The 25,240-nt window shown below is 35.4% G+C and overlaps 1 protein-coding gene across 1 annotated transcript in view; it reads right to left on the reverse strand.

The window, feature by feature from the left end:
- LOC143246270 (ceramide synthase 6-like) overlaps positions 1-25,240 on the reverse strand; it is a 67,903-nt gene that overhangs the window by 35,606 nt on the left and 7,057 nt on the right. Inside the window, exons 2-4 of the mRNA XM_076492720.1 lie at positions 24,862-24,982; positions 11,917-12,029; positions 8,151-8,208 (exon numbers count right to left, since the gene is read on the reverse strand). Of these exons, the coding sequence (XP_076348835.1) occupies positions 8,151-8,208; positions 11,917-12,029; positions 24,862-24,982 (292 nt within the window). The remainder of the gene's footprint in view (positions 1-8,150; positions 8,209-11,916; positions 12,030-24,861; positions 24,983-25,240) is intronic.

A 25,240-nucleotide genomic window follows, 5' to 3' on the forward strand; every position in this document is an offset into this window, starting at 1 on the left:
CAATGTTACAGACAAACCCTGGGAAAGAACATGTTTAAAATAGTGCCATCATTGAGAGTCGTAACGATGGCAGGAAAGTAAAATGTGGCTTACAGTGATTTGAGTGTTACACAAACTACACACTGGTGCATCAATTCCAGACAAAAGAAAACAATGAGTCAAAAACCTGTGGCCAATGTGTAGTCTGGTTATTTGAAAAAGCTTGTTGTCACGTTGCTCACACCAAGTGGACTGCCAGCTGGCACAGAGCCGAGCCTTGAATACAGGACCATAGTCCATGTACAGAAGAGGCACAGTGGTGATAGTGCCAGAGCAGACAGATTTAGCTGCCATGTCTGCAAGCGCATTCCCGTGAATACCAACGTGGCCTGATATCCTGAAAAACTGAATAGAAGTAGATGTTAATGAGAAATGGGCCAGTCAGTTTTGAATATCAGCGAGAACAGGGTGTGAGCCAACGTGAAGTGATTCCAAGGCCAGCAGAGAACTAAGGGAGTTAGTATAAATAGTGCAGTTGGAGTACTGCTCAGCTTCAATATGATCCAGGGCAAGAGATATGGCGTACAGTTCAGCAGTGAACACAGAAGCTGTAGAGGGGATTCTGTGCGCAACCACCAAACTGCAACAAACTATAGCAGAGCCCACAGAGTTACCTGATTTTGAACCATCCGTATAAATTGGAATAGAAAGGTTGTTCGAAAGATGTTCAGTAAATAAAAGACGATACTTCCAATCGGGAGTATCTGCCTTTTTCAGATGACTTAAAGAAAGGTCATATTTGGGGGCTGTAATAAGCCATGGGGGGATGGGCTGATCAGTGGATTCTGCAATGTTTCCCAAGGACAGACCCAATTCATCCAATTGCACCTGGATGCGAAGGCCAAAAGGTGCAATTGCAGAACATTTGTTTTGAAAAAGTAAGGCCCACTGAGGAAGGAAAACACATCCCCAAGTGGGATGCTTTGGTAAGGAGCGAAGTTTCGAAGAATACAGTAAAGACAGTTGCAAATGACAAAAGTGCAGAGAAGGTTCGTAAGATTCCACATATAAGTTCTGAACTGGGGAGGTGCGGAAAGCCCCAGCAAAGAGTCGAAGTCCTTGATGATGAATGGGGTCCAGCATCTTTAAGGCCGAGAGTCTGGCAGAGCCATAGACCATTGATCCATAGTCAAGTTTTGAATGAATAAGAGCACGATATACCTTTAACATAGAACATCAATCCGCTCTCCAACTGGCAGTAGAGAGGACACGAAGGATGTTCAGTGCTCTTGTGCATTTGACCCGTAGCTGCTTTAAGTTGGTATAAAGATCAGCTTACGGTCAAAGATAAGCCCAAAGAACTTGGTATCAAGGACCACTGGCAGCGAAACTTCACCGATACAGAGTTCAGGATGAGGGTGGATACCCCGTCGATTGCAAAAGTGCATGCAAACGGTTTTAGAGAGAGAAAACTTAAAGCTGTTAGCCATAGTCCACTTCAGTACAAGATTGAGGGCAGTTTGTAGTTGCCACTCAATATATCTCATGTTTGATGACTGACACGAGATGTGAAAGTCGTCAACATAGAGCCCGTTTGCAACAGCGAGAAGAAGTTGTTCAATGATGGCATTTATCTTTATACTGAAAAGTGTGACACTCAAAACACAACCCTGAGGGACCCCATGTTCCTGTACAAAAGAAAGGGAAAGTGTCGAAACCACACGAACTTGGAATCTCCTGTCCATTAAAAATTTTTTAATAAACATGAGTAAATGGCCATGTAACCCATATATATGGAGGTCTCGCAAAATGCCATACCTCCATGTTGTGTCATAAACCTTCTCAACGTCAAAGAATATTGAAACAAGATGTTGGAATTTGAGAAAGGCTTCTCTGATTGATGTTTCAAGTCGAATTAGGTGGTCCATGGTGGAATGCTGTCATCGGAACCCACACTGGGTGGGCAAGAGGAGGATGTTTGATTCGAGGAACCAAACAAGACGAGCATTAACCATCCTCTCTAAGGTCTTACAAAGACAGCTTGTCAAAGCAATTGGATCGTAGTGTGAAGGAATCTTAGGATCTTTCCCAGGTTTAGAGAAAGGTAAGATAATAGTCTGGTGCCAGGCATCAGGAAAAACATTCTCCTGCCAGATACAGTTAAAAACAATTGGAAGAATATCAAGAAAAGCAGGAGAGAGATAGCACAGCATGCCAAAGTTTACATCATCAGGTCCAACAGATGTACTGCCAGACAGATGAAGGGCCATTTTCAGTTCCACCAGTGTAAAGGGACAATTATAGTCAAAAAGACAGTCAGTTCGAAAGGAAAAAGGCGAACACTCTGCCCGAGTCTTGATGGCCAAGAAGGTGGAGGAACAAGCAGAAGTGCTAGATACCTGGCAAAAGCTTTCACCTAGAGTATCAGCGATGCTCTGGACATCAGCTACCTCATGGCCATCAGAGAGTAAGACGGAGAGGGGGACAAAATTATAGTGCCCACTGACCTTTCGAATCCTGTCCCATATGACCTTGGAACTGGTGGTAGAAGATATGCTAGATGTGAACTTGATCCAAGATTCCTTCTGGCTTTGATGTCTTACCCACCTAGCATGTGCACGGGCCCGTTGGAAAGTGTGGGATATCTACGGAAAGTATCCAAGGCCCGTTTTTGAACCACAGATGAGGATATAGTGGAAAACGTGTCGAGGTTTTAGGAATACACTGAGCAGCTGCTTGTATAATACAGTCAGTTACAGCTGACACACAGTCGTCTATTGATGGCTGATTCAGGATGGCAGGATCAAGTTCTGCAAGAGCAGTGAAATCAGTCTGCCTGATCCAGCTTCCACCGGGGCACGCAGGTAGGGTGGCATCGACCACAGCCAGTCTCTCTCAAAAGTATAGAAAAATGATCACTGCCTAGTGGATTATTGTCAACCCTCCATGAAAAATGGGAAAATAATGAAGGGAAGCAAACCGAGATATCAATAGTGGTAAAGGACTGACTAGGTGTGTGAAAATAAGTGAAAGAACCAGTATTGAAAAGAGAAAGATTGTGATCAGAGAGCAACCCCTCCTATCAATAACAGAACTTCCCCAGAGGGAATGATGTCCATTAAAGTACCCCAGGAATAGAAATGGAGACAGCAACTGTTCAACGAGAGCATCAAGGTCTGATTGATCATATATCTCTCCAGGTGACAGGTGGAGAGAACAAACAGTAATGGTATGACCCAAGGAAACACGGATGGCTACGGCCTCCAAAGGTGTGTCGAGTGACAAAGACAGGGTGGGCACATGCTGATCAACCAATAGTGCCACCCCTCCATGTATTTGTCCATCACACAGCCTGTCATTTCTGTACAGAGAAAACTGCCGAATGGTGACTGTATCAGCAGATTTTAGAACGGTTTCTTGTAAGGAAAGACATACAGGATGGTAGGAAGCAATCAGTGTTTTGATATCATCCAGAATAGAACGTAAACCTCAACAGTTCCATTGTATCAAGTTGGCCATTTTTAATGACAGGAAGGCGAAGTATTTGGAGAACTCTTCTGTTTACGACCACATATTTTTTTCCTTACTGTCCTTAGTCTGAAGAGGTCAATTGACCTCCATGGATCCTGCCCTGGGTCGATTGGGCAGGCCTTTGTTACTGGAAGGGTATTCCAGTGACTGAGGATGCAAACAAATGATTGTTTTACATCTTGGGGTGGGAGAAAAAGATGTATCAGAAGAAATGCCTGTATTTGAAACCGAAGGATGTGAATCTTGAGGTTTGTTGGAATGTATGGGAAGAACAGAGATGGGTGTGGAAGTTGATTCATCAACCTTTTTAACCATGGATGTCAAAAGGCTTTTCATATGTTTTGCACTCCCACTGTAGTTGTGGAACGAAGTGCAGCAGTATATGTCCAAGATGGAGTGGTGGACAGCAATTTCCGAGCCTCAGAATAACTAATGTTATGGGTCGTTTTCAAATGCTGCACCTCTTTTTCCTCTAACCATTTTGGGCAAGAACGAAAGTAGGAAGGGTGGGAACCATTGCAGTTGACACAATGTGGGTCCGCGTCACATCCATATGCATCATGGTCCTTGCCACCACAACGAGCATGTCAGGGAACCACGACAGGACGTTTTTGAGTGGCCGAGCCTCTGACATTGGAAACATCGAAGAGGGTTTGGAATGTACGGCCGTACCCTGCAAATTAGATAACCTGTCTTGATGGTGGAAGGTGCACGTGGTGATGTAAATGTCAAAACGAGGATATTTGTTGGCAGCGTAACTCCGTCTTTGCGAGTGGAGATGTGCCTAACTGCAGAAACTCCTTGAGTGGAGAGACCAGCGAGAATCTCTAACCCGGGATGTTCTTCAAATTTCTCTCAACAATAACTCCTCGTGATGAATTCAAGGTAGCATGAAGTGTAACCTCAATATGTAAATCCCCAATAGCCTTTGAATGCAAGAGGAGTTTACTGTGTTGAGATGTGGATGTTTCCATTAATATGTCACCAGATCAAAGCCTCTTTACTGACTTTGGAGAGCCAGCAAGTCCCTCTAGTCTCTTCTGAATAAAAAAGGGGGACATTTGCTCTAAAGGTTTTTCTGAAAGAGAATGTAATATAAGAAAATGGGGTACAGGTGTTACAGATGTTGAAGATTGCTGCTCAGAGTCTTCAGGCGTGATCATTTACCTATTGACTGCTTTTTTACTATTTTATTTAAATTTTTTGTTGGAGGATCCATCAGAAAAAAGGAAAATTTTGGTACCCACTGACCCCACCCACCATGGAGCCCTACGAGGGGACGCACTACAATGTCATGTAAGGACATTGCAGCAACGCCGGGGTTTCATGAGCACTATACCCAAACACCAGCATCAGACACAATGTCCACAACACCTGTTGAGAACTTCCAACACTGATACTTGGTTGACTTTAGCCCAAGTGGACCAGCCGATTGACCCAAGGGAGGCAACACCATGGCCACCCGTCTACAGGAATTCAAGGCCAAAGTGGTGTGTTAGAGTTGGACCCCTAAATCGCCAAGGTTCCTCTCCTCCCCTTCACGGGTTGCCACGTGTGGTAAACACGTGAGTAGATGTTTAGATCCCAGAGGAGGTAAACTGAAAGAACAGAACCTTCCTTGGGACGTCCCCTCACCACGTACAGGAATCCACACCGAGGGGAGACAATAATAAAAAATTAATAATTTTAAGATTATATTGATTGTGTCCCATATAAGCAGTAATTCCAACTGCCAAGCATAAAATAGCTTGTAAACAATTTCATTACTTCTAAGCTGATCTAAGAACACACACAGTTAATTATATCAGCAAACTTGAATGACTTCTGTCCAATTCAAATTTTATCTAAATTTTATTTTGATTACTCTATGCATTAAACTTCTTGTACCTTCAACAGCATTAGATAATAAATAAAAATTAGAGCAAATATTAAAATTTATTTTAATACAATGAAAACCAACTCTATCATCATTAATTTTTCATGAAAATATTTATCTTAATAAACTTGTATCTATACAATCTATACATCATACTTCAGAGGGCAACAAAATGTATTTAATTCAAATTGAAACTAATTGAGCAGAATAGCTGATTGTTATTGGTGAAGTCCTAAGACGAATAAATATCAGTGAAGATATAACAATGTGCAAGTACAAATTTTTAAACACAAACTATAACAGGAAAATTATTTCTTCTTATTGCTATGTTAAAAATGTAACAAATATTCAGAATTGAAGGGTAAAGATACTTGGGCTTTCATCCAGGATATGGAACTAAAAAATGTTCTTTAAATTCACGTCTCCTAACAGTGTCACTTCTAGTTTTTAAAATAAAAGCTACATTTTACAAGTAAACTGAAACTGACTGAAATACAGGCTATTTTTGGCAAATTCTCTCTTTCAGAGGTACTGTGAAGAAGTCCTATATAACCAAATACAAATACAGTGTCTTGCAAAAGTATTCGTCAGACTGCATAGTTTCCAGATTTTGTTGCCAATCGAGCTGGTAAACTTGAAACTTTCAAATGGAACTTCATATTTAAAATTTACATACTCTACTCAAACTTAGGAAAGCTAAAAACACTAATATTATGCAAGTAAGTTTGAATTTCAATTGCACAAGTGTTCAATCCTTTTGCAATAACAACACTAAACCAGTTCATCCTTGATGTAATGATCTCTGTCTGTATGTAATTACAGTGGTTTAACCTAACTTCAAAGTAAATGAATTTGTTCAAGCCACAACTCAGTGTTATGAAAAACCAACCATTAAGACCAAGAAACTATCCAAACAAGTCAGGGATAAAGTGGTAGAGAAGCACAACTCATAAAAAGGTTATATAAAACAATTTCAAAGTTGCTAATTATCTTTTTAAGAACAATAAAATATGTCATTAAGAAGTAGAATGTGCTTCTTACCATGCAGACATTACCCAAATCAGGCTGCTCTTCCAAAGCAGCCAGCCAAGCAAAAAAAAAATTGGTTAGGGATTCCACTGTGAAGCCAACAGTAACTTTGAAAGATTTTCAAAGCTCCATGTCTGAGATGGGAGTCAGTGTTCATACATCAACAATAATGGTACCCACACAAAGCTGTTCTCTATGAGCAAGTAGCAAGAAAGAAGCCATTACTGAAGAAAAACCATTTTAAATTTCATTACGAAGTTTGCAACAAAGCATGTAAATCATACTGTAGACATGTGGCACATTTTTGTTGTCATATAGGACAAAAATTGTGCTTTCTGCTCTAATTTCAAAGTGTTACATCTGGCACAAACACAACACAGCACATCATCCAATCAATATCATCCAAACTGTTGAGCATGATGGTGGCAGCATCATCTTATGAGAATGCTTTTCCTCAGCAGCAGTTTGGAAACTTGTCAGGATAGGAGGAAAATGGATGGTGCAAATTACAGGCAAATCCTGGAGGAAAACCTGCTCAAGTCAGTGAAGAATCTAAAACTAGGTTGAAAACTTTTCAGCAGGAATATAACTTGAAGCACAAGGCTAAAGCCACACTGAAGTGGTTTCGAAAGAAAATTTATGGCAAAACTTATAGACTACAGTCCATCAATGATTCCTAACAAACTTGTCAGAATTGGAGCAATTTTCCATTGTAAAAAGCTGGTAGAGACCAACCCAAAAAGACTCACAGCAGTAAATGTTGCCAAAGGTGTTTTCACCAAGAGAGCTGAATACTTATGCAATCAGTAAATTTCAATTTATATATTTTCTTTGAAGGTTCTGCTGACATTCAACCTCCTTCACACATAACTGTATTAAGTTTGATCATCAGAATTTTAAATAAAACAAGATAATTACAAAAAAATTATTTACATTATTTGTATATCATTAAAATGTAGCATTAATAGTAGGGAACGAATACTTTTTCAAAACACTAGTGATGCACACAGTTACATGTAGATTGAGTGGTTACTTTGGATAGTTGCTACAATTTGTAGGGTGACACTAACGGGCTAAATGGTTTACTATCACTGCTTACAGCAACCTTAAACTGAAAACAGAATTATATTATTAAAAGTTGGCAGAACATTAAAGTTCAATAATGTTAGTAATGAACAACTGAAGATACATGTGTAAGAAAACTTCAGCAGTTTTCATGATTTCTTTTGTTATTACTTTCAATGAGCAACTACTTGGGCACAGTATTTCTAACCATACCAGCTGGAGTGCATCCATATAGCCAATAAATATATTAAATGCCTTCACAATCAAACAGTTTGAAGGTGCATTTCATAATACTTAATCTGCAAATATGTCTTCCCAAGTACTTACTAGTAATTATTTTCTAGTTCCTTCTCAGCTTTCCAACCAACACTGATAATTTGTCAGCATTAACTATAAACCTTGTTACATACTGTTGAGAAACTGCAGTCAAGCTTTTGAACCCTCATTAACTCCTTAATAAAAATCTTTGATCTTTTCAGCACAATATCTTATAAATTAGCATTGTAATAAATGCAGTAAAACTATCTAAACAAATTCACTGTGCAAAGAGCTACCAAAGATCAATAAACTAAACTATACAATCAGAAACTTAGATCTGTACACATAAACAATTGACCACTGAATTCTTCCAAGATTACTGTAATGTTCAATACAATAATTTAAAACTTACATCAGAGAGTGTATACAACCCATACAAGAAGGCAGAAAAGTAAAAAGTAAATCTCCATCTGAAAAATAAAAAAATCATACACATACTGGTGAATTGAATAGAACATTAACTATGTAATAAATTGCCTAGTTTATTTTACATATGTAACAAATTGTTTAAGGCTTAAGATCACAATACTGTAATCAGTGTGTAAAATACAATAGTACTAACTACTTTCTTCAGTTCTGGGTAACTCTAGAAAGCAGATTAAAACACAGACAACATTCTAGTGTGTCACAGACACACTTAACCATTTACATAACTGAGCTTCTCCTACAATAAAAGTTAAGCTTTTATTATTTCTGTGTTCTAGAAAAACATTAGCTCAGGCAATGTTTGTGATTGCATTTTATTCTGAGATCTACCATACAACTTTTAAAGTACTAAAAACAAATTCATCATACAAACTACAGGATAAAAAAAAATTCAGAGAAACCAAAAGTTTACAGAGTTTGTCTGTGAAGTGTTATACACACATAGTTTATTGTTTGAACATAAACACACATTTTTATTGAACCAAAGTATATATCATAAACTCAAATTACCTTCCCTATAAGAAGCATATTTACCTACTTATATTGTTACTGCAACCTAATGAAATTCAACAAAAATTAAACAATAACATCAACTTGAAATATACCTATTAACAAATAAAAACACCACTGCTAATTTATAAATACATTAATAGACAAATAAAATTTTGCTAGAAGCATACTGATAATCTATATACAATTATAAAGAAAGTCTGGACATTGTACATAATGTTTCAAATCATTCTGCACTCCAAAATCACTTTTCTTGTAAACAAACAATGTTTTAATTTCTGTCTCTCTTTTTTAACAGTACAAGATTAGCAACTTGAATTAAAATGTGCATCAGTATGCAGAATACTTTATTTTGGGAATCAGTAAACACTGTACCATAAAAATTATCTGCAAAAGCTTTAATCAAGAAATCGTTTTAATGTTTACTGAGAATGATAAAAAACACAATGGACTTCAAAATGTGAAAGCTTTTGACAAAATCCATACCAAGTTCAAACTTTCATCAGTAAAACTCATGATCCTCAATGAGATTCTCGTGAAAATTCATTTTTCTTGGACAAGCATTTTAAAAATACAATTTTCATTATATGGTGTTTTTTTAAAATAAATTACTCATATGTATATAAATAATGTGTGTGTGTGTGTGTAGGGGTAAAAGCGACTATACAGTTCTTTCATTTATATTAACCCTATCACTACAGGTATCATTTACTGTGCATAAGGATTTTGTATCTTGCATTCAAAATTTTATTAAACTACTTAATGTTATACCAATTAGCATAGCACAAACTTTTAGTTAATAATTCATATTTTAATATTATACAAGTTCGTAATTCTACAAACCAATGTTTTAAAAAAATCTTGAATTTCTCCTTGTGTGGCATTTTCTCTATTTTATTCACCAACCCCTCCAAAACGTACAAAATTCAACATAAATTACACTATAAAATAATTATTGCTCAGAGAAATCATAATTTTATAGCTATCAATTTTGTTTGGTTACAGAAATATCAAATAGAAAATCAGACCCCTCCTGCCACACTCACCCATCACATTCTTTCATTTTGGATTTGTTGAAAGTTCTCACATTTTAATTATACATTATCTATAACCAATAGAAAGTGAATGTTTTTATCTATCAAATGATATATAATATCATCAATATCACTTTGAAACATAGTTCGTCCTTATGGGGAACTTAACTAGTCTACATAAATTTGTAATGGCTCTTGTCACATTGTTAGAAAGCCAAAAAAACAGAGTTCAGGGAAATTGTTTACTTTTTGCATGATATTAGTCGATGTAATTTGGTGCATTACTAAACTCTCTCAGTATGAACTCAGTTTATATGACTGACCACAACCTGTTTGTCTGTTTAAATTTAATACTGCTAACTTAACACAATGTGGAAATATTCACAAAATTTCATTCTTCCAGTTAATACTTCACTAAAAAATATGACTTTTTCTAGGTGATAGACTTATATCCTTTACAGAAAAAATACCAAATTTTGTGAAAACAGACACAATATTAAAAAGTAGTGGTACCAAATATATAAAGACATCACATGGTCAGTCAGATTGACCAAGCCTGTGTTGAGGGAATTAACAGTTTAATTTCTAATGCATCACTCAAAACAAATAATAAACTGAATTTCAATTGTCATCCTGACATTTTATTCAATAACCAAACTGCATACGAATTTTTTCACAACCTTGTAAAGATATAATATATACATATACAATTAATTAATATATCTATTATTAAGTATATTAATTGTCTGTAAACAATTCAAATCAACACAATAAAACATTAATGAACTTAATACAAAAGAAAAATAATATTATAATGAGATTAAAATTCAACATAATTCTGTCATTACCATTCCTCATTGTTACCGTTAAGCCATAATGGATAATGTCTGTGGTTAAGGCAACATATTAAGAGTAACTGCTTTGCAGCAAATGACTACAGTCAGTGAAAGGCAGTAGGAGTTGAAATGCTGTGGATTCAAGCACTCAACTCCCAACATTAAACTGTGGTAAGTTTTACATTGGCTTTGAAATCTCATCTGTTAGATGTAATATCCCAAATACATTTGAGTGCTATGCCCGCTGACATTATCCATTATGACTTAAGGCTGACAACAAAGTATCAGAGTGGAAAAATTTTGCATTTTAGTTTAATCATAGTGTTGTTTTTGTTTTGTGTGTGTGCACATGTCTATATAAACAAGAAAGATGAGTGCTCAATTATTATTATTGAACTATTTGGATAACAGTTTATAACTCTTTCTACTTCACAATAGTTGTCTAAATGGTACATGTTGTATGTTTAATAATGGTGGTTCTTCACAAAATTTATACTACTATGTTACTTCAAAAATCTTAAACCTTTTAGGGTGATCTTCTGTAATAGCTATCTCATTATTCATTTGCATGTTTTAGATTATGTCTGATAAATAAAACTCCACCAACATTTTGGGTGCTACAACAACATAAATTTCTTTTAAATTCTTTTATACTTTATTCTCAAATGGAAATATTTTTAAGTATTTTATTTTTAAATTATAAATTTCATAAATAAGAAAGTTAAAATTAATTATGAGTAATGGTTTATTTTTAAACTAAACATTTAAAATCATTATATTCATAAAAAGTTATATTCTTATGTAGAAAATAAATATTAAAATTCCATAAAATTATTTTATATGGAAAACTAAACTAAGCCTAATGAGAGAAAAGTTCAAAGGGTGGATGATGCAAAGTGCATTTTTAGAAGTGAATAAAGACCTAAAAATAATTTGATAAAATAACAACATAAAAAGTGCAAATAATGATTTCTAAATCCTAGACATTTTCTTGTCTCAAAATACCATATAAATTCATTATTAAAATGATCTGAGGGAGAAATTATAAAAGCTTGAGACATTTTCTGAGTTATTTCAAACATATGCTTACTGCAAGCAAACACTGCAAAGGAAATTAAACTTCCAAGTCAATTCTTTGAATAAATTTTCCCATCATTTAAACTATCCAGATATAGCCATAATCTAAATGTTAAAAACACTACATTTTATGAGTTGTACAGCTCCAGTAATTAACATTACTATATCAGGTTTCATTTTTTAGATAAACTGGAATAAAAATACACAGAAAATTTGGCTTATCAGCAAAACTTACGAACTCTCTGTAAACTTCGTAAGAGTAAGTGGTTTCTCTTGAACAGTTCGCTGTCTCAGCCATCTCTCTACCTTTCTCCCAGACCAATCAAGCTGCTTTGCCAAGCCTTGAACCTGTGATGTCAGAAGAAAAACTGAAGAATCACTGAAGAACAAAAAAAGTTTTGGTTAAGGATTTATTAGGCAGTAGTAGGTTAATAGTTTCCTTTTCACAGCAAAACTGGTTTGACATAATTAAATCAAAAAATATTTTGGGACACTTGAATTTGACTTTAGGAGTGTAAAAGCCTTTTTTTCATGTAATAAAAGGTTGATATCTTGTTAAGATAAAAATACAACTTTAGTCTTCTATTGTAATGGTTTGATATTATAGACATACTAATCCTTTTAACACTTCCATTCTGGGTACCCCTTTAAATACTTTTCTGTGCAAGTCACTGATTTACATTCAAAATTTAATCAAAAACCTTAACTATCAAAGTATATGAATGAAATTAACATTTGCTACAATTCAAAGTTTTATGTTACACAAAATTTTAAATCTCTATTTCAAAAGAAACCTTTATACAAATATACTTAAAACTTTGAATCTCAACTTTCACATTTTCTATATTGACTCAGGTAATATGTATGTATGTCAAGACATTTAGGTACTTGCCTTATTTACATGCAAGTTTCAAAGTTCTCTGGCTTAATGGAGAAGAAACAAGAAATACATTTTGTAAATCCCTGACAAGCATCATTCCCACTTCTTATACTTTTGCTTGAGCTTTATAACGTGTGTGTGTGTGTGCACACACACAGTTGCTAGATACACAAGTATATAGTCATTTGAATGAGCTCATTTTTACACTATAATCCACCAAAAGATATTTCACAATTGGCAGAGTGTTTGTCATCTGATAGATGTAACTGCCTGTTGGCTGCTTGATCTCTGATAAAAAATTAGTTTTTTTCTTAGCTAAATATGTTAAGACAAACAGTTAAAATGTACGTCTTACTTTTATATCTTAATTATATATTATTTAAGTTGTATAATGCATAATTAAAATGTTTAAATATTTTTAAACATACATCATACATTGTATCAGTTCTCAAGGCTTAAGATCTTCTGCAAAAGTAAGAATTTTGCTGAAGGCTTGTGTATTTGTGCTGAAGATACTGTAATAATGTCCCAATGATTATCACTGACCTTTGCCAAGGTAAGTAATAAAAGGTAAATGATAGGAAAGGAAAATGGAACATTAAAAATTAACTATGTAAAAGGTTTGGTTTGTTTTGAATTTCACACAAAGCTACACAAGGGCTATCTGTGCTAGCCATCACTAATTTAGCAGCATAAGACTAGAAGGAAGGCAGTTAGTCATCACCACCCACCACCAACTCTTGGGCTACTCTTTTACCAGTGAATAGTGGGATTGACCAACACTTATAATGCCCCCATGGTTGAAAGGGGCAAACAATGTTTGGTGTGATTGCAATTCGAAGTCGCAACCTTCAGATTACAAGTCGAGTGCCTTAACCACCTGGCCAAACCAGGCTCTCTACATGAAAGGAAGAGACATGAAAGTACAAATATAACCAAAAGATCTTTTCAGATATTCTACAAAAAATTAAAACATACATTTTTTCTATTTGTTAATTTTACACATTTAATTGTACTGCATGTTGATGATATGGTACAATTACTGATATGGTAGAGAAAATGGAAAAAACATTTATCTTAAACATTTTTACCTTTTTATGTTTATTTAGAAGGTTCTATATATTATACAAATAAAACTTGAAAACTGTAAGATGAAAAATGTGTTTTTAAACGTAAAATGAAAATTGCTTTGCACAGAAACTAGGTATGAGTGAAAATAACTACAACAGATAAACATATAGTAGTAGAAATACTCAATTAAAATAATGTCATTCTTTATGTACAAAATACAAAGTCTTTCAACTTTTTTTGGGAAGATATGGTAGGAAATCTCAGAGTTGATTTGTTGTTTTAGTGTTTTATGGCACAAAGCAACTAAGCTATCTGTGCCAAACATCTGGTAAAATGTTAAAATTAAAATTAGTAAAATTCATAAAAGGAAATAAAGTTAAAACAAAACAAAGTTTAACATTTGAAATAAAAAACATAAATAGCATTAAAACCACTTTTTACACCTAGTCTACAGTGGTAATAGAAAAACTACAGTAACACAAATTATAAAGGGCTTTCTGCAGCATAACTGTAACTATCATAACTCACCAGGAAGACTAACAGGTAAGTTCAAAAACCACCATTAGTTACCTGAAGTTGGCTTTCCAGTCCTGGTTCCGAGTTATTTGACATTATGGACATTTTCAGAAAGTAATAAAAGTTTTAAAACACTTGCCAGGATGACTAACAGGTAGTTCAAACAGCAGCATTAGTCACCTGACGTTGCCCTTTCCAGTCCTGGTTTTGAGTTATTTGACATTACGACCATTTTCTAATTTCAAATCAAACTAGATGTACTTTAATTCTTAAAAAGAAATCACATTAAAAAGATCTGAGGTATAAATTAAAAAACTTAAATGGCATTAAAAGATTAATGACCTTTAACAAAACTAAAAACATTTCCAAGGTTAACAGTGTCAATAACACTATTTAACATTATGGATAAATCTTGGGACAGAACATTTAAAATGGCACCATCGTTGAGAGTCTTAACAATGGCAAGACAGTAAAATGTGGCCTAATGTGACCTAAATGTTACACAGACAACACATTGGTCCATCAATCCCAGATAAAAAACTTAACCTGTTAAACTGATTAATACATAGTCTAGTTAAAACAACTTCCTCTTTCTGATTCTTATGGAAAGCAAGACAGCCAAACGCCAATAGAGGGTGTTATTTGGAAAAGCTTGTTTTCATGTTGCTCAGTCAAAGTCTACTGCCAACTGGCATGGAGCAGAGCCCTGTACATTGAACTACAGTCCATGCATGGAACAGGTATAGCAGTGATGATAATGCCAGAACAGAAAGATTTAGCTGCAGTGTCGGTGAGCTCGTTCCCAAGAATACCAACGTGGCCTGGTATCCAGAAAAACTGGATAAAAGTAGGTGTTAAAGAGAAATGGACCAGTCGGTTTTGAATATCAGTGAGAACAGGGTGTGAACTAACATGAAGAGATTCCAGGGCCAGCAGAGAACAAAGCAAGTCAGTATAAATAGTGCAGTTTGAGTACTGCTTAAGTTCTATGTGATCCAGGGCAAGAGAAATGGTATACAGTTCAACAGTGATCACAGAAGCTGTAGAGGGGATTTTGCATGCAACCACCAAACCACAACAATTCATGGCAGAGCCCACACAGTCACCTGATTTCAAACCATCTGTATAAATAGGAATGGAAGGATGGTTCGAAAAATGTTCAGCAAATAGCAAATAGTGTTTCCAATCGGGAGTGTCTGTTTTTCTCAGATGACTTAAAGATAGGTCACATATGGGAACTGTAAGAAGCCATGGTAGAATGGGCTGACCAGTGGATACAGCAATGTTATCCAAGGACAGACCCACTTCATCATACTGCACCTGGATACGAAGGCCAAAAGGAGCAATGGCAGATCATCTGTTCTGAAAAAGCATGGCCCACCAAGGAAGGAAAACACAACCCCAGGTGGGATGCTTTGGTAAGGAATGAAGTTTTGAAGTATCTAGTAAAGATAACTGCAAATGGCAGAGGTGCAAAGAATGTTCATGAGACTCTGTGTATAAGCTCTGAACTGGGAAAGTGCAGAAAGCTCTGGTGCAGAGCCTAATTCCTTGATGATAAATGGGGTGCAGCATCTTTAAGGCCAAAGTTCCGGCAGAGCCACAGACCAGTGATCCAGAGTTGAGTTTCGATTGAGTAAGAGGAGGATATATCTTTAGCACAGAACATCGATCCGCTCCCCAAGTGGTGAAAAGAGAGGCCACGGTTGTTCAGTGCTCTTGTACATTTGATCCCTAGCTGCTTGATGTGTGGTATAAAGGTCAGCTAAAGGTCAAAGATAAGCTCCAACAACTTTGTCTCAGGGACCACAGGCAGCACAACGTTGCTGATATGGAGTTCAGGATCAGAGTGAATTCAATATTGGCATACAAATGGTTTTAGAGAGAGAGGAGTTAAAGCCATTTGTTGTAGTCCACTTCAGTAGACAACTGAGGGCAGTCTGTAGCTGTCGCTCAATATACCTCATGTTCAATGACTGACATGAGATGTGAAAGTGATTGACATAGAGCCCATTTGCAACATTGAGAGGGAGTTTTTCAGTGATGGGTTTAATCTCTTGTACATTTGATCCCTAGCTGCTTGATGTGTGGTATAAAGGTCAGCTAAAGGTCAAAGATAAGCTCCAACAACTTTGTCTCAGGGACCACAGGCAGCACAACATTGCTGATATGGAGTTCAGGATCAGAGTGAATACAATATTGGCAGCAAAAGTGCATACAAATGGTTTTAGAGAGAGAGGAGTTAAAGCCATTTGCTGTAGTTCACTTCAGTAGACAACTGAGGGCAGTCTGTAGCTGTCGTTCAATATACCTCATGTTCAATGACTGACATGAGATGTGAAAGTGGTTGACAATGAGCCCATTTGCAACATTGAGAGGGAGTTGTTCAGTGATGGTTTTAATCTTTATACTCAGAAGTGTAACACTCAAAACAAAGCCCTGAGGAACTCCAAGTTCCTGTACAAAAGAATAGGAAAGTATCAAACCCACACAAACTTGTAATCTCCTGTCCATTAAAAAAATTTAATAAAAATGGGTAAATGGCCATGTAACCCATATATATGGAGGTCTTGCAAAATGCCACACCATGTTGCATTATAAGCCTTCTCAATGTCAAACAGTATTGATACAAGATGTTATCATTTGAGAAAGGCTTCTCTGACTGAAGTTTTAAGTCAAATCAAGTGGTCCATGGTGGAGCTCTGTTGTCAGAACCCACACTGTGTGGGTGAGAGGAGGTTGTTTGATTCAAGGAACCAAACAAGACAAGCATTAAAACCATCCTCTCTAAAGTCTTACAGAGACAGCTGATCAAAGCAACCTTCCCAGGTTTAGAGAAAGGTAGGACAACAGCCTAGCACCAGGCATCAGGAAAATCATTCCTGATCCGGTTAAAAACAATCAGAAGAATAGCAAAAGAAGCAGGAGATAGATGGTGCAGCATTTCATAATGTACATCATCAGGTCCAACCAATCTACTTCCAGACCAATGAAGGGCCAATTTGAGTTCCACAAGTGTAAAGGGACAATTATTGTCAGAGACAATCAGCTCGAAAGGAAAGAGGTGATCACTCTGCCTGTGTCTTGATGGCTAAAAAGATGGAGGAAGAAGTAGAAATGTTAGATACCCAGTGAAAGCTTTCACCTAGAGTATCTGCGATGCTCCAGTAATCAAATACTTCCAGGTCAGAGAGCAAGATTGAGAGTAGGACAGAATTATATTGCCCACTGATCTTTCAAATCTTGTCCCACATGACTTTGGAATTGGTGAAAGAAGATATGCTGGTTGTGAACTTAATCCAAGATTCCTTCTGGTTTTGACGTGTTACCCACCAAGCATGTGCATGAGCCCGTTGGAAAGCAATATGGTTCGAGAGTGTGGGATATCTGCGAAAAGTATCCCAGGCCCATTTTTGAGCCTTCTATGCAATGTGGCAGACAGGATTCCACCACAGACGAGGATATAGTGGAAAACATGTCGAGGTTTTAGGAATACATTAAACAGCTGCTTGTATAATACAGTCAGTTACTGCTGCCACACAGTCGTCTATTGATGGCTTAAGATGATGGCAGGATCAAGTTCTGCGAGAGTAGTTAAAGAGGATGAGTTTGCATGATCCAGCTTCCACTGAGGCACGCAGGTTGGGTGGCATCGACCATGGCCAGTCTCTCTCAAGATAATAGAAAAATGATCACTGCCTCGTGGATTATTGTCAGTGATGGGACAATAATGAAGGGGAGCAAATTGAGAGATCAGTAGCAGCAAAAAACTGACTAGGAGAATGGAAATAAGTAGAAGAACTAGTATTGAAAAGAGAAAGGTTGTGATCACAGAGCATACGCTCTACAGATAGACCCCTGCTATCAATATCAGCACTTCTCCAGAGTGGATGATGTCCATTAAAGTCTCCCAGGATGAAAAAGGGAAACAGCAACTGTCCAACGAGAGCAACAAGGTCTGATTGATCCTATATCTCTCCAGGAGACATGTAGAGAGAGCAAACAGTGATGGTATGACCCAAGGAATCACGGATGGCTACGGCCTCCAAGGGTGTGTTGAGTGGCAAAGACAGGGTGGGCACATGCTGATCAACCAACAGTGCTACCCCTCCATGTACTTGTCCATCACACGACCTGTCATTTCTGTACTGCTAAAAAGTAACTGTATTGACAAGTTTCAAAAATGTTTCCTGTAAGGAAAGACATACAAGATGGGAGGAAGCAATTATCAGTGCTTTGTTATCATCTGGAATGTAAACACCACTTCCATAGTATCAAGGTGGCCATTTTCATTTATGTGTTGGCAAATTGAGTGGACAACCCTTCTGTTTACGACCACATCTTTCTTCTTTACTATCTTTAAATGAGGGTGAACTATCAACCTCCATGGATCCTGCCCTGGGTCAGTTGGGCAGATCTTTGCTGTTGGAAGAAAATTCCAGTGACTGAGGACATGTACAAATGATCATTTTGCATCTTGGGGTGGGAAAAAAAATGCAGCCAAGGAAATGCCCATATCTGGAACTAAAGGAAGTGAATCTTGGGATTTGCTGGAATGTATGTTAGGGATAGAGATGGGTGAAGTTAATTCATTAACGTTTTTAACCATGGAGGTCAAAAGACTTTTCATTTGGTTTGAGAATGATTCTTTGGGAGGCACAGAGAGATCCAGTCTGCATTCTGACTGTAGTAGTGGAACGAAGTGCAGCAGCAGTTCTTCAAATCCCTCTCAACAATAACTCCCTGTGATGAATTCAAAGTAGCATGAGGTGTAACCTAAATAGGTATATCCCCAATTGCCTTTGAATGCACAAGAAGTTCACTGTGTTGAAATATAGATGTTTCCACAAACATGTCACCAGAGTGCAGCTTCTTTACTGACTTTACTGAAAATGAAGTACAGGTGTTAGAGAGGTTGAAGATTGCTGCTCAGAATCTTCAAGATGTGACAGTTTACCTGTGGACTGATTTTTCACTATTTTATTTAAATTTTTTTATTTGGGGATCCATCATAAAGAAATAATATTTTAGTGCCCACTGACCCCACCCACCATGGAGCTCTGCAACTCCTATCGCACTACAATCCCAAACAAGGATACTGCAGCAATGCCAGGGTTTCATGAGCACTATACCCAAACACCAGCATCAGATACAATATCCACAAAACCTGCTGAGAACATCCAACACTGGTAGCCCAAGTGGACCAGCCAACGGACCGTCTATAGGAATTCGAGACCAAATCGAGGGGTGTTAGGGTTGCACCCCTCAACCACTAGGATCCTCTCCTCCCCTTCATGAGTCATCACGCATGGCAAACACGTGGGTGGATGTTTAGATCCCAGAGAAGATAAACTGAAAGAACAGAACCTTCCCTGGGAGATCCCCTCACCATGTACAGGAATCCACACCAAGGGGAAATCTAAGAGTTGAAGTATGTATTGCTGCACTTACTTCATCCTTAAATTTGGCCATGTGCAATACACAAACCCACTAAGAAAAAGTTACAAACACTTAGCAGCTTAAGTTAACTGACTGAATAGATTCTAGAAATGATTTACTTAACAAACCTTCACCCTTTATACATAAGTATTGTGTGTCTGCAGATCAGAGTGAAGACTTGATTGTTTTGATGGAAGGGCCTCGACACTGAACATTTCATTACCGCAGATAAGTTTAAATGTTGATATGCGTAATAATTTCAGTTCAGACAAATAGTCTTACTGCTCCTTAAAGGACAGACAGGTGTAGTCACAGTAGTCATCCATCTTTACATATTGAAATGAAATGCATTATGTAGGACAAGTAGAGCATTTATTCCTTCATTAAAGTTAAAAGTATAACCACAGTAAATGAAATTAACCATTTATCTTTATTATGCATTTTAAAAATGAGTAAACTGCCAAAGATATTTATTACCACAATAGCAAAGGACTTGGCATTGCACAGATAAAAATGGCTTTTATTGATTTACTTCATTTACTGCTCTACTGTAAATCTTCTTTGTGCACAGCATTTTTTGTTTTGCTACCAGGAGCAAAGAAGAGATTATAAACAGAGTAGCAAATGAAGGTTCCAATAAGTTAAGTATTTTAACACAACTGATCATTAATATAATGATTAGGAAAAGTCCTCACACAGAAAAGAAATATAATACCCCCCTTGATCATACACTGTCAAAAAAAATCTGGCGTTTTCAACTTGAAACTAGTTGGTTCTTGTGACAGTTAACTCTATTCTTTGTTGTGAAACAGAGGTCCATAGGTTGATGATGAGTGCTGTCAGGTGCTTGCCTTTCCTGTGGTCAGCAGTTCAAAATTAGGGACAGCTTTTCCATAATCAAACCAACCTTTTTAAACAATTTCAAAAATATTAATTTTAAGTCAACTAATTTATATGTACATACAAGCATGAATGTTTGTGTTTATATTTGTGGTGCTGTTACTTATGTATGACCACATCTTTAAAACTACAAATTCCAATTTTGAGGTGCAATATTAAGGCCCAAGTAACCAATATAGCAATTCTTTTTGCAAGCACCACTTTTTAAAGCTAAAGACTTGTGGTACAGATACAACTTTTCTGAGAAGTATCATGGGCTGTGTGGCTGTGGCCTTAGAGGTAATTTTGAGGCCACAAAATGATGTTCCCACAGTTTTAAGGGTGAGCATGTTTGATTTCACAAACTCAGATTGCATGTATACAAGTTCATGAAAACAACATTTCTACAACTTGCAAATCAAACTTAATAAAAATCAATTATGAATAATTTTTTTAATGAGTTATGTAAGTTATTACCTTTGAATGAGATCTATACAAGATCTATATTTATGGCACTGAAATACATTTGTGATAAATGCAAAGCTACACTGTACATAAGTGCAAATATTTGAAGCATAAGGTCAGTATTTCTTAAAACCAGTGAGCAATATGTTCAACACTTTTTCAACAAAACTATCAAAAATTACATCAAAAGACAATGATTTCTTTTTAATTTTATTGAAGTTAAAAACTTACTGTTGATTAGTCTTGAAGTCATTATGAGTCTAACTGTGTGGTAACTTAAAGGTTTAAACCAAACTTAAAGCTACCCAGTCCCTGCAAAATCTACAGATTTGAATATATAAAGAAAAATATATATAATAATATGTTACAGGTAAAATGAAAGACACTAATTAACTGTAAAATACTGTAGATAAAAGACTGATCAACTAGTGGTCAGACAACAACAAAATGAAACAAACCATCAACAACATGTTACAAATTAGTTAGAGATGATATAGAACACTTGACCAGTAAGCATAAATGTGGTAGGACAATTATGGGATATTCATTCAAATCAGTAACAGAACCATCTCTTCAAAGACTTAAACATAATCTAGTTTCTTGATGCCAAAACTGCATTTACAAGACATTCTCTTTAGCTGGCAAATCAAAATATGGGCATCAGAATTGAACAGTCTACAGAAAATAACATTTGACTGAATTTAACAAATAACCTAAACCTTATTTAGAAGGTTCCAGATCAGATATTTATGCTCATTTGACATTTCCCATTATCTTGTTGAGATTCACAAATTTGAATATCCACAAAAAAAAAAAAAAAATAATAATAATAATTTAGCTGGGACAGAATATTTCAAAACTACTACACCTGGCTTTCTGCACAAGCTAAAAGTAGATTTAAAAAATTCTGTTGCTCAGAGCACCAAATCTGATTAACATAAAACAATTCTCACCTAATAAGGCTTATGGCAGGAACACTGAGAATGTAACTGTAAATTTTATGTAAAGAAGAATATACCTTATTCATTAAAAACATATCCATCAGCCATTTAAGGTTGATTAGCAAACAGTCTCAAAAGTCAGTAAAAGAGACAGAGGCAGATGGAGGGTTTTCTCTAATGGATTGTATTTGGTATATAAACAAATTATTTATAAAACAAGATAAAAAAAATGTATTGGAATGGAAAATTACTATTTTCTGGATTGAATATACAACTCTTCTTGCTAATTAGGGATACTACAATCTCAAAGTTGAAGCTTTTATTTTGTTTTTAAATTCCAAACATTTTTTTCTTTCAGACAGTAATCTGAAGTATTATTATTATGAGATTAGTATATAAAATATGCTGAATTAAAAGTACCATTAAACCATCATCATATGACCAATAAGTAATTTCCTGGGAAATTTTAAGTTTCATGGTAAAATCAACAGATACAAATATGTTTCTTAATCCTTTTTTTTTAATTTGTAAGTTGTGAAACTACTTAAATATTCCAGAGACATCTCACATACCTGAGCCTGTAATTTCTACCAATTCCTTACAAGTAAGAATTTTTAAATTTTCAACACTCATTAAAATAAACTGTTTACAAGACTCTTGTAAAACAATATTCAAGAGCAAGTTTGAGATAAAGTAACTTTTTTCATTACCTACTCTATTCAATAGTAATGTCTTATAAAATATGCAAAAAGAAAATTGACTGCCCCAGTTAACTTTTTCTCTACTGCCTCAGTAAATTAAACCAATTTATGACCATAACTTCATATTACAACTTCCAATATCTATTGTATATCTTCACAAAAAATTTTCAATCTTTTAGTAAACACCCCAAACCTTTTGTAGACAAAAAAAATAGAATTTTTAATTATCTTTACTAAAATTTGTATCTGAATGCATGGAATCAGTGTTACTTGTTCCCAGTGCAGTGATATTTATGTAAAATTAAAAATACTTTTCTTGGTCTGAAATTTTTCAAATTTAACTTACATAATCTCTAAAACATCTTTAATAAATATCTAACACTTTTTCCAGAAAAACACTTTTTATCTATTTTCTCTGCCTATTTGTCTTTTTTAATACTCATAAGCACCATAAAACTTTAAAGGGTTGAAAAATACAAAATAAAGTGTACAGTACTGTTCTATCCTTTTTTCATATTGACGATGTAATTCCAAAGTACTTCTGTTTAGCATTTCTACTTCTAACCTTTTCACATTTATTACTTCTGTTTATTTTACTGTTTGTGGGTGAGGTATAAATCTTGCCAAGCCTAAATAAAAAAAATCCCTATTTCTGCCATTAGACTATATATATTAATAGCTATCTTCATCCCCCATTGCCCAGGTGTTATCTAAACAGTGGCTCTCTGGAAGTTCTCATGTTCTTGATGTTTCTTGTGAACTTGCTCTGCACAAATGCCATTACTGTCTTTCTCAACTTGACAAGGAGTAGCTTGTCTTTTTTGGTGGATATCAAAGCACGTTTCCTTTTCTATTCATTCACTTTTCTTGCCTACATTTTGCTATTTGTGATTGACAGTTCAAATGTTTTTCTCAACATTTTCCACTGAGATACATGATCACCATAAAAATGTTTATCATACCTAACTCCTCTCTTCCCTACCAAAATAAAGGGAATAAAAACCCATTTAATTTTTGTGAAATTTGCAGATTAAACTTGTCTATTTTATAAAAAGTTAGTTTTGTCTGTCAGCAGACATAACAGCATTTGATAGATTTTCATTCTGACACCACAATGGCTGAACACCTCTATGTAAAATAAACAATTTTTCTAATGTCATTTCCACTCAAGTCAGAAGAACATTATCTTTAATGGAAAAATCAATTACAAAGTTTTCATTGACACTAAAAATGTTTCATCATCGACATTAAGGTTTAAACCAGAAAACACTGATTCCATATCTTCATAGGCTTACTGTTACTGGGGCTGAAAAGTGTGAACAAACACAACCTTCAAGTTTTAGTTACTTTTCTTAAAATATAGAACAATAAATAGAAATATATTGAAAAATAATGATTTCTAGTACTACAATGTCATAAAATTGATAAGCTTTACCATAAATCTGATATATTCTTTCAAGTGGAAGGGCAGCACAAATTAAACTTTTTTATAAAATTAAAACATATATTAAAAACCACAATATCAGTCACTATACTGGTACATATATAAAGACACTGTAATTTACTAGGATTTCTAACTAAACTACATGTGGGTTAATTACATCTAATCTGTTCAGAACAATGACTTTTTCAACAGATTTCACTATTTCCAGTGAAATTACATGTTTCCCCTCCAAGTCAATTACAAACAAATGTAAGATTTAGGTTGCTCGGAATGTGCTGTTTGTATTAGTTATAAATATGTACCTAAGAATTAAGTGTGATCAGACAAGTTAAAAAAGAATGGAGTACTAGGCAGGGCTACTATTGTACATTTGCAAAATATAGATATCTCAGCAAAAAAGAGCTTTTTATTTTATATTCCACTTGTTAAATGTATGAAATTTAAGTTTCTACTTCATTAACCATTACAGACATTTTTGGTTGTCTTTCAAAATGTGTAATGCATGCTGAAGGGATTTACACATTTTGATAAAAGTTAAGAAAAACTACCTTTGCAGATAAATAAAGAATATATTTTTATTTAAACCAATGTTCCATCTTTTCCTTCACTTTTAACACCACAGACATTGCATGATAGGTATAATAAAATGTAAATGGAGCCATAAGACATGCCACATGACACAAAATATTAAACGTTTTTGTGTTGTAAAACCAATTTTAACATACAAAGTAAGTTGTTTAAGTTTTGAAAATAACTCTTTAAAACTTTGTGACATGTACTTTTGACCTGTCCATAGTGAGAAGGTTAATGGACCTGTACATCCATCATAACTATCTAATATTACCTGTTTGTATGGTATTCTCCCATTAGCCTTGAAAGCTTTTTCTAGGACAGGATTTTCAGGAGCTCTTTTAGGTCTGGTTGCTTTTAATCCCAAATAAATTCCGACTGGTGCAAACACTAACCTACAAATACAAGACCATTTCTTTTTTTTTTTTTTTATTAAACATATTCTACACAAATAAAATTTAAGCTAATTTTCCAGGTGAGAAAAGATTATTTCTAATACATAAGACCATTTTTAAACAGCATTTCCCCCATGTTACCAACAAAAGTTAATTTTCTTATATTGAAAATTTATTTCTGATAGGCACTTATCTTCACTCACAAAATTAGCTATTCTCATTCAGTTCTGGTTTCCATAATGTGAAACTTTCTAAATG

The sequence above is a fragment of the Tachypleus tridentatus genome, chromosome 3 (assembly GCF_004210375.1).
Source record: "Tachypleus tridentatus isolate NWPU-2018 chromosome 3, ASM421037v1, whole genome shotgun sequence".
Taxonomy (NCBI): domain Eukaryota; kingdom Metazoa; phylum Arthropoda; class Merostomata; order Xiphosura; family Limulidae; genus Tachypleus; species Tachypleus tridentatus.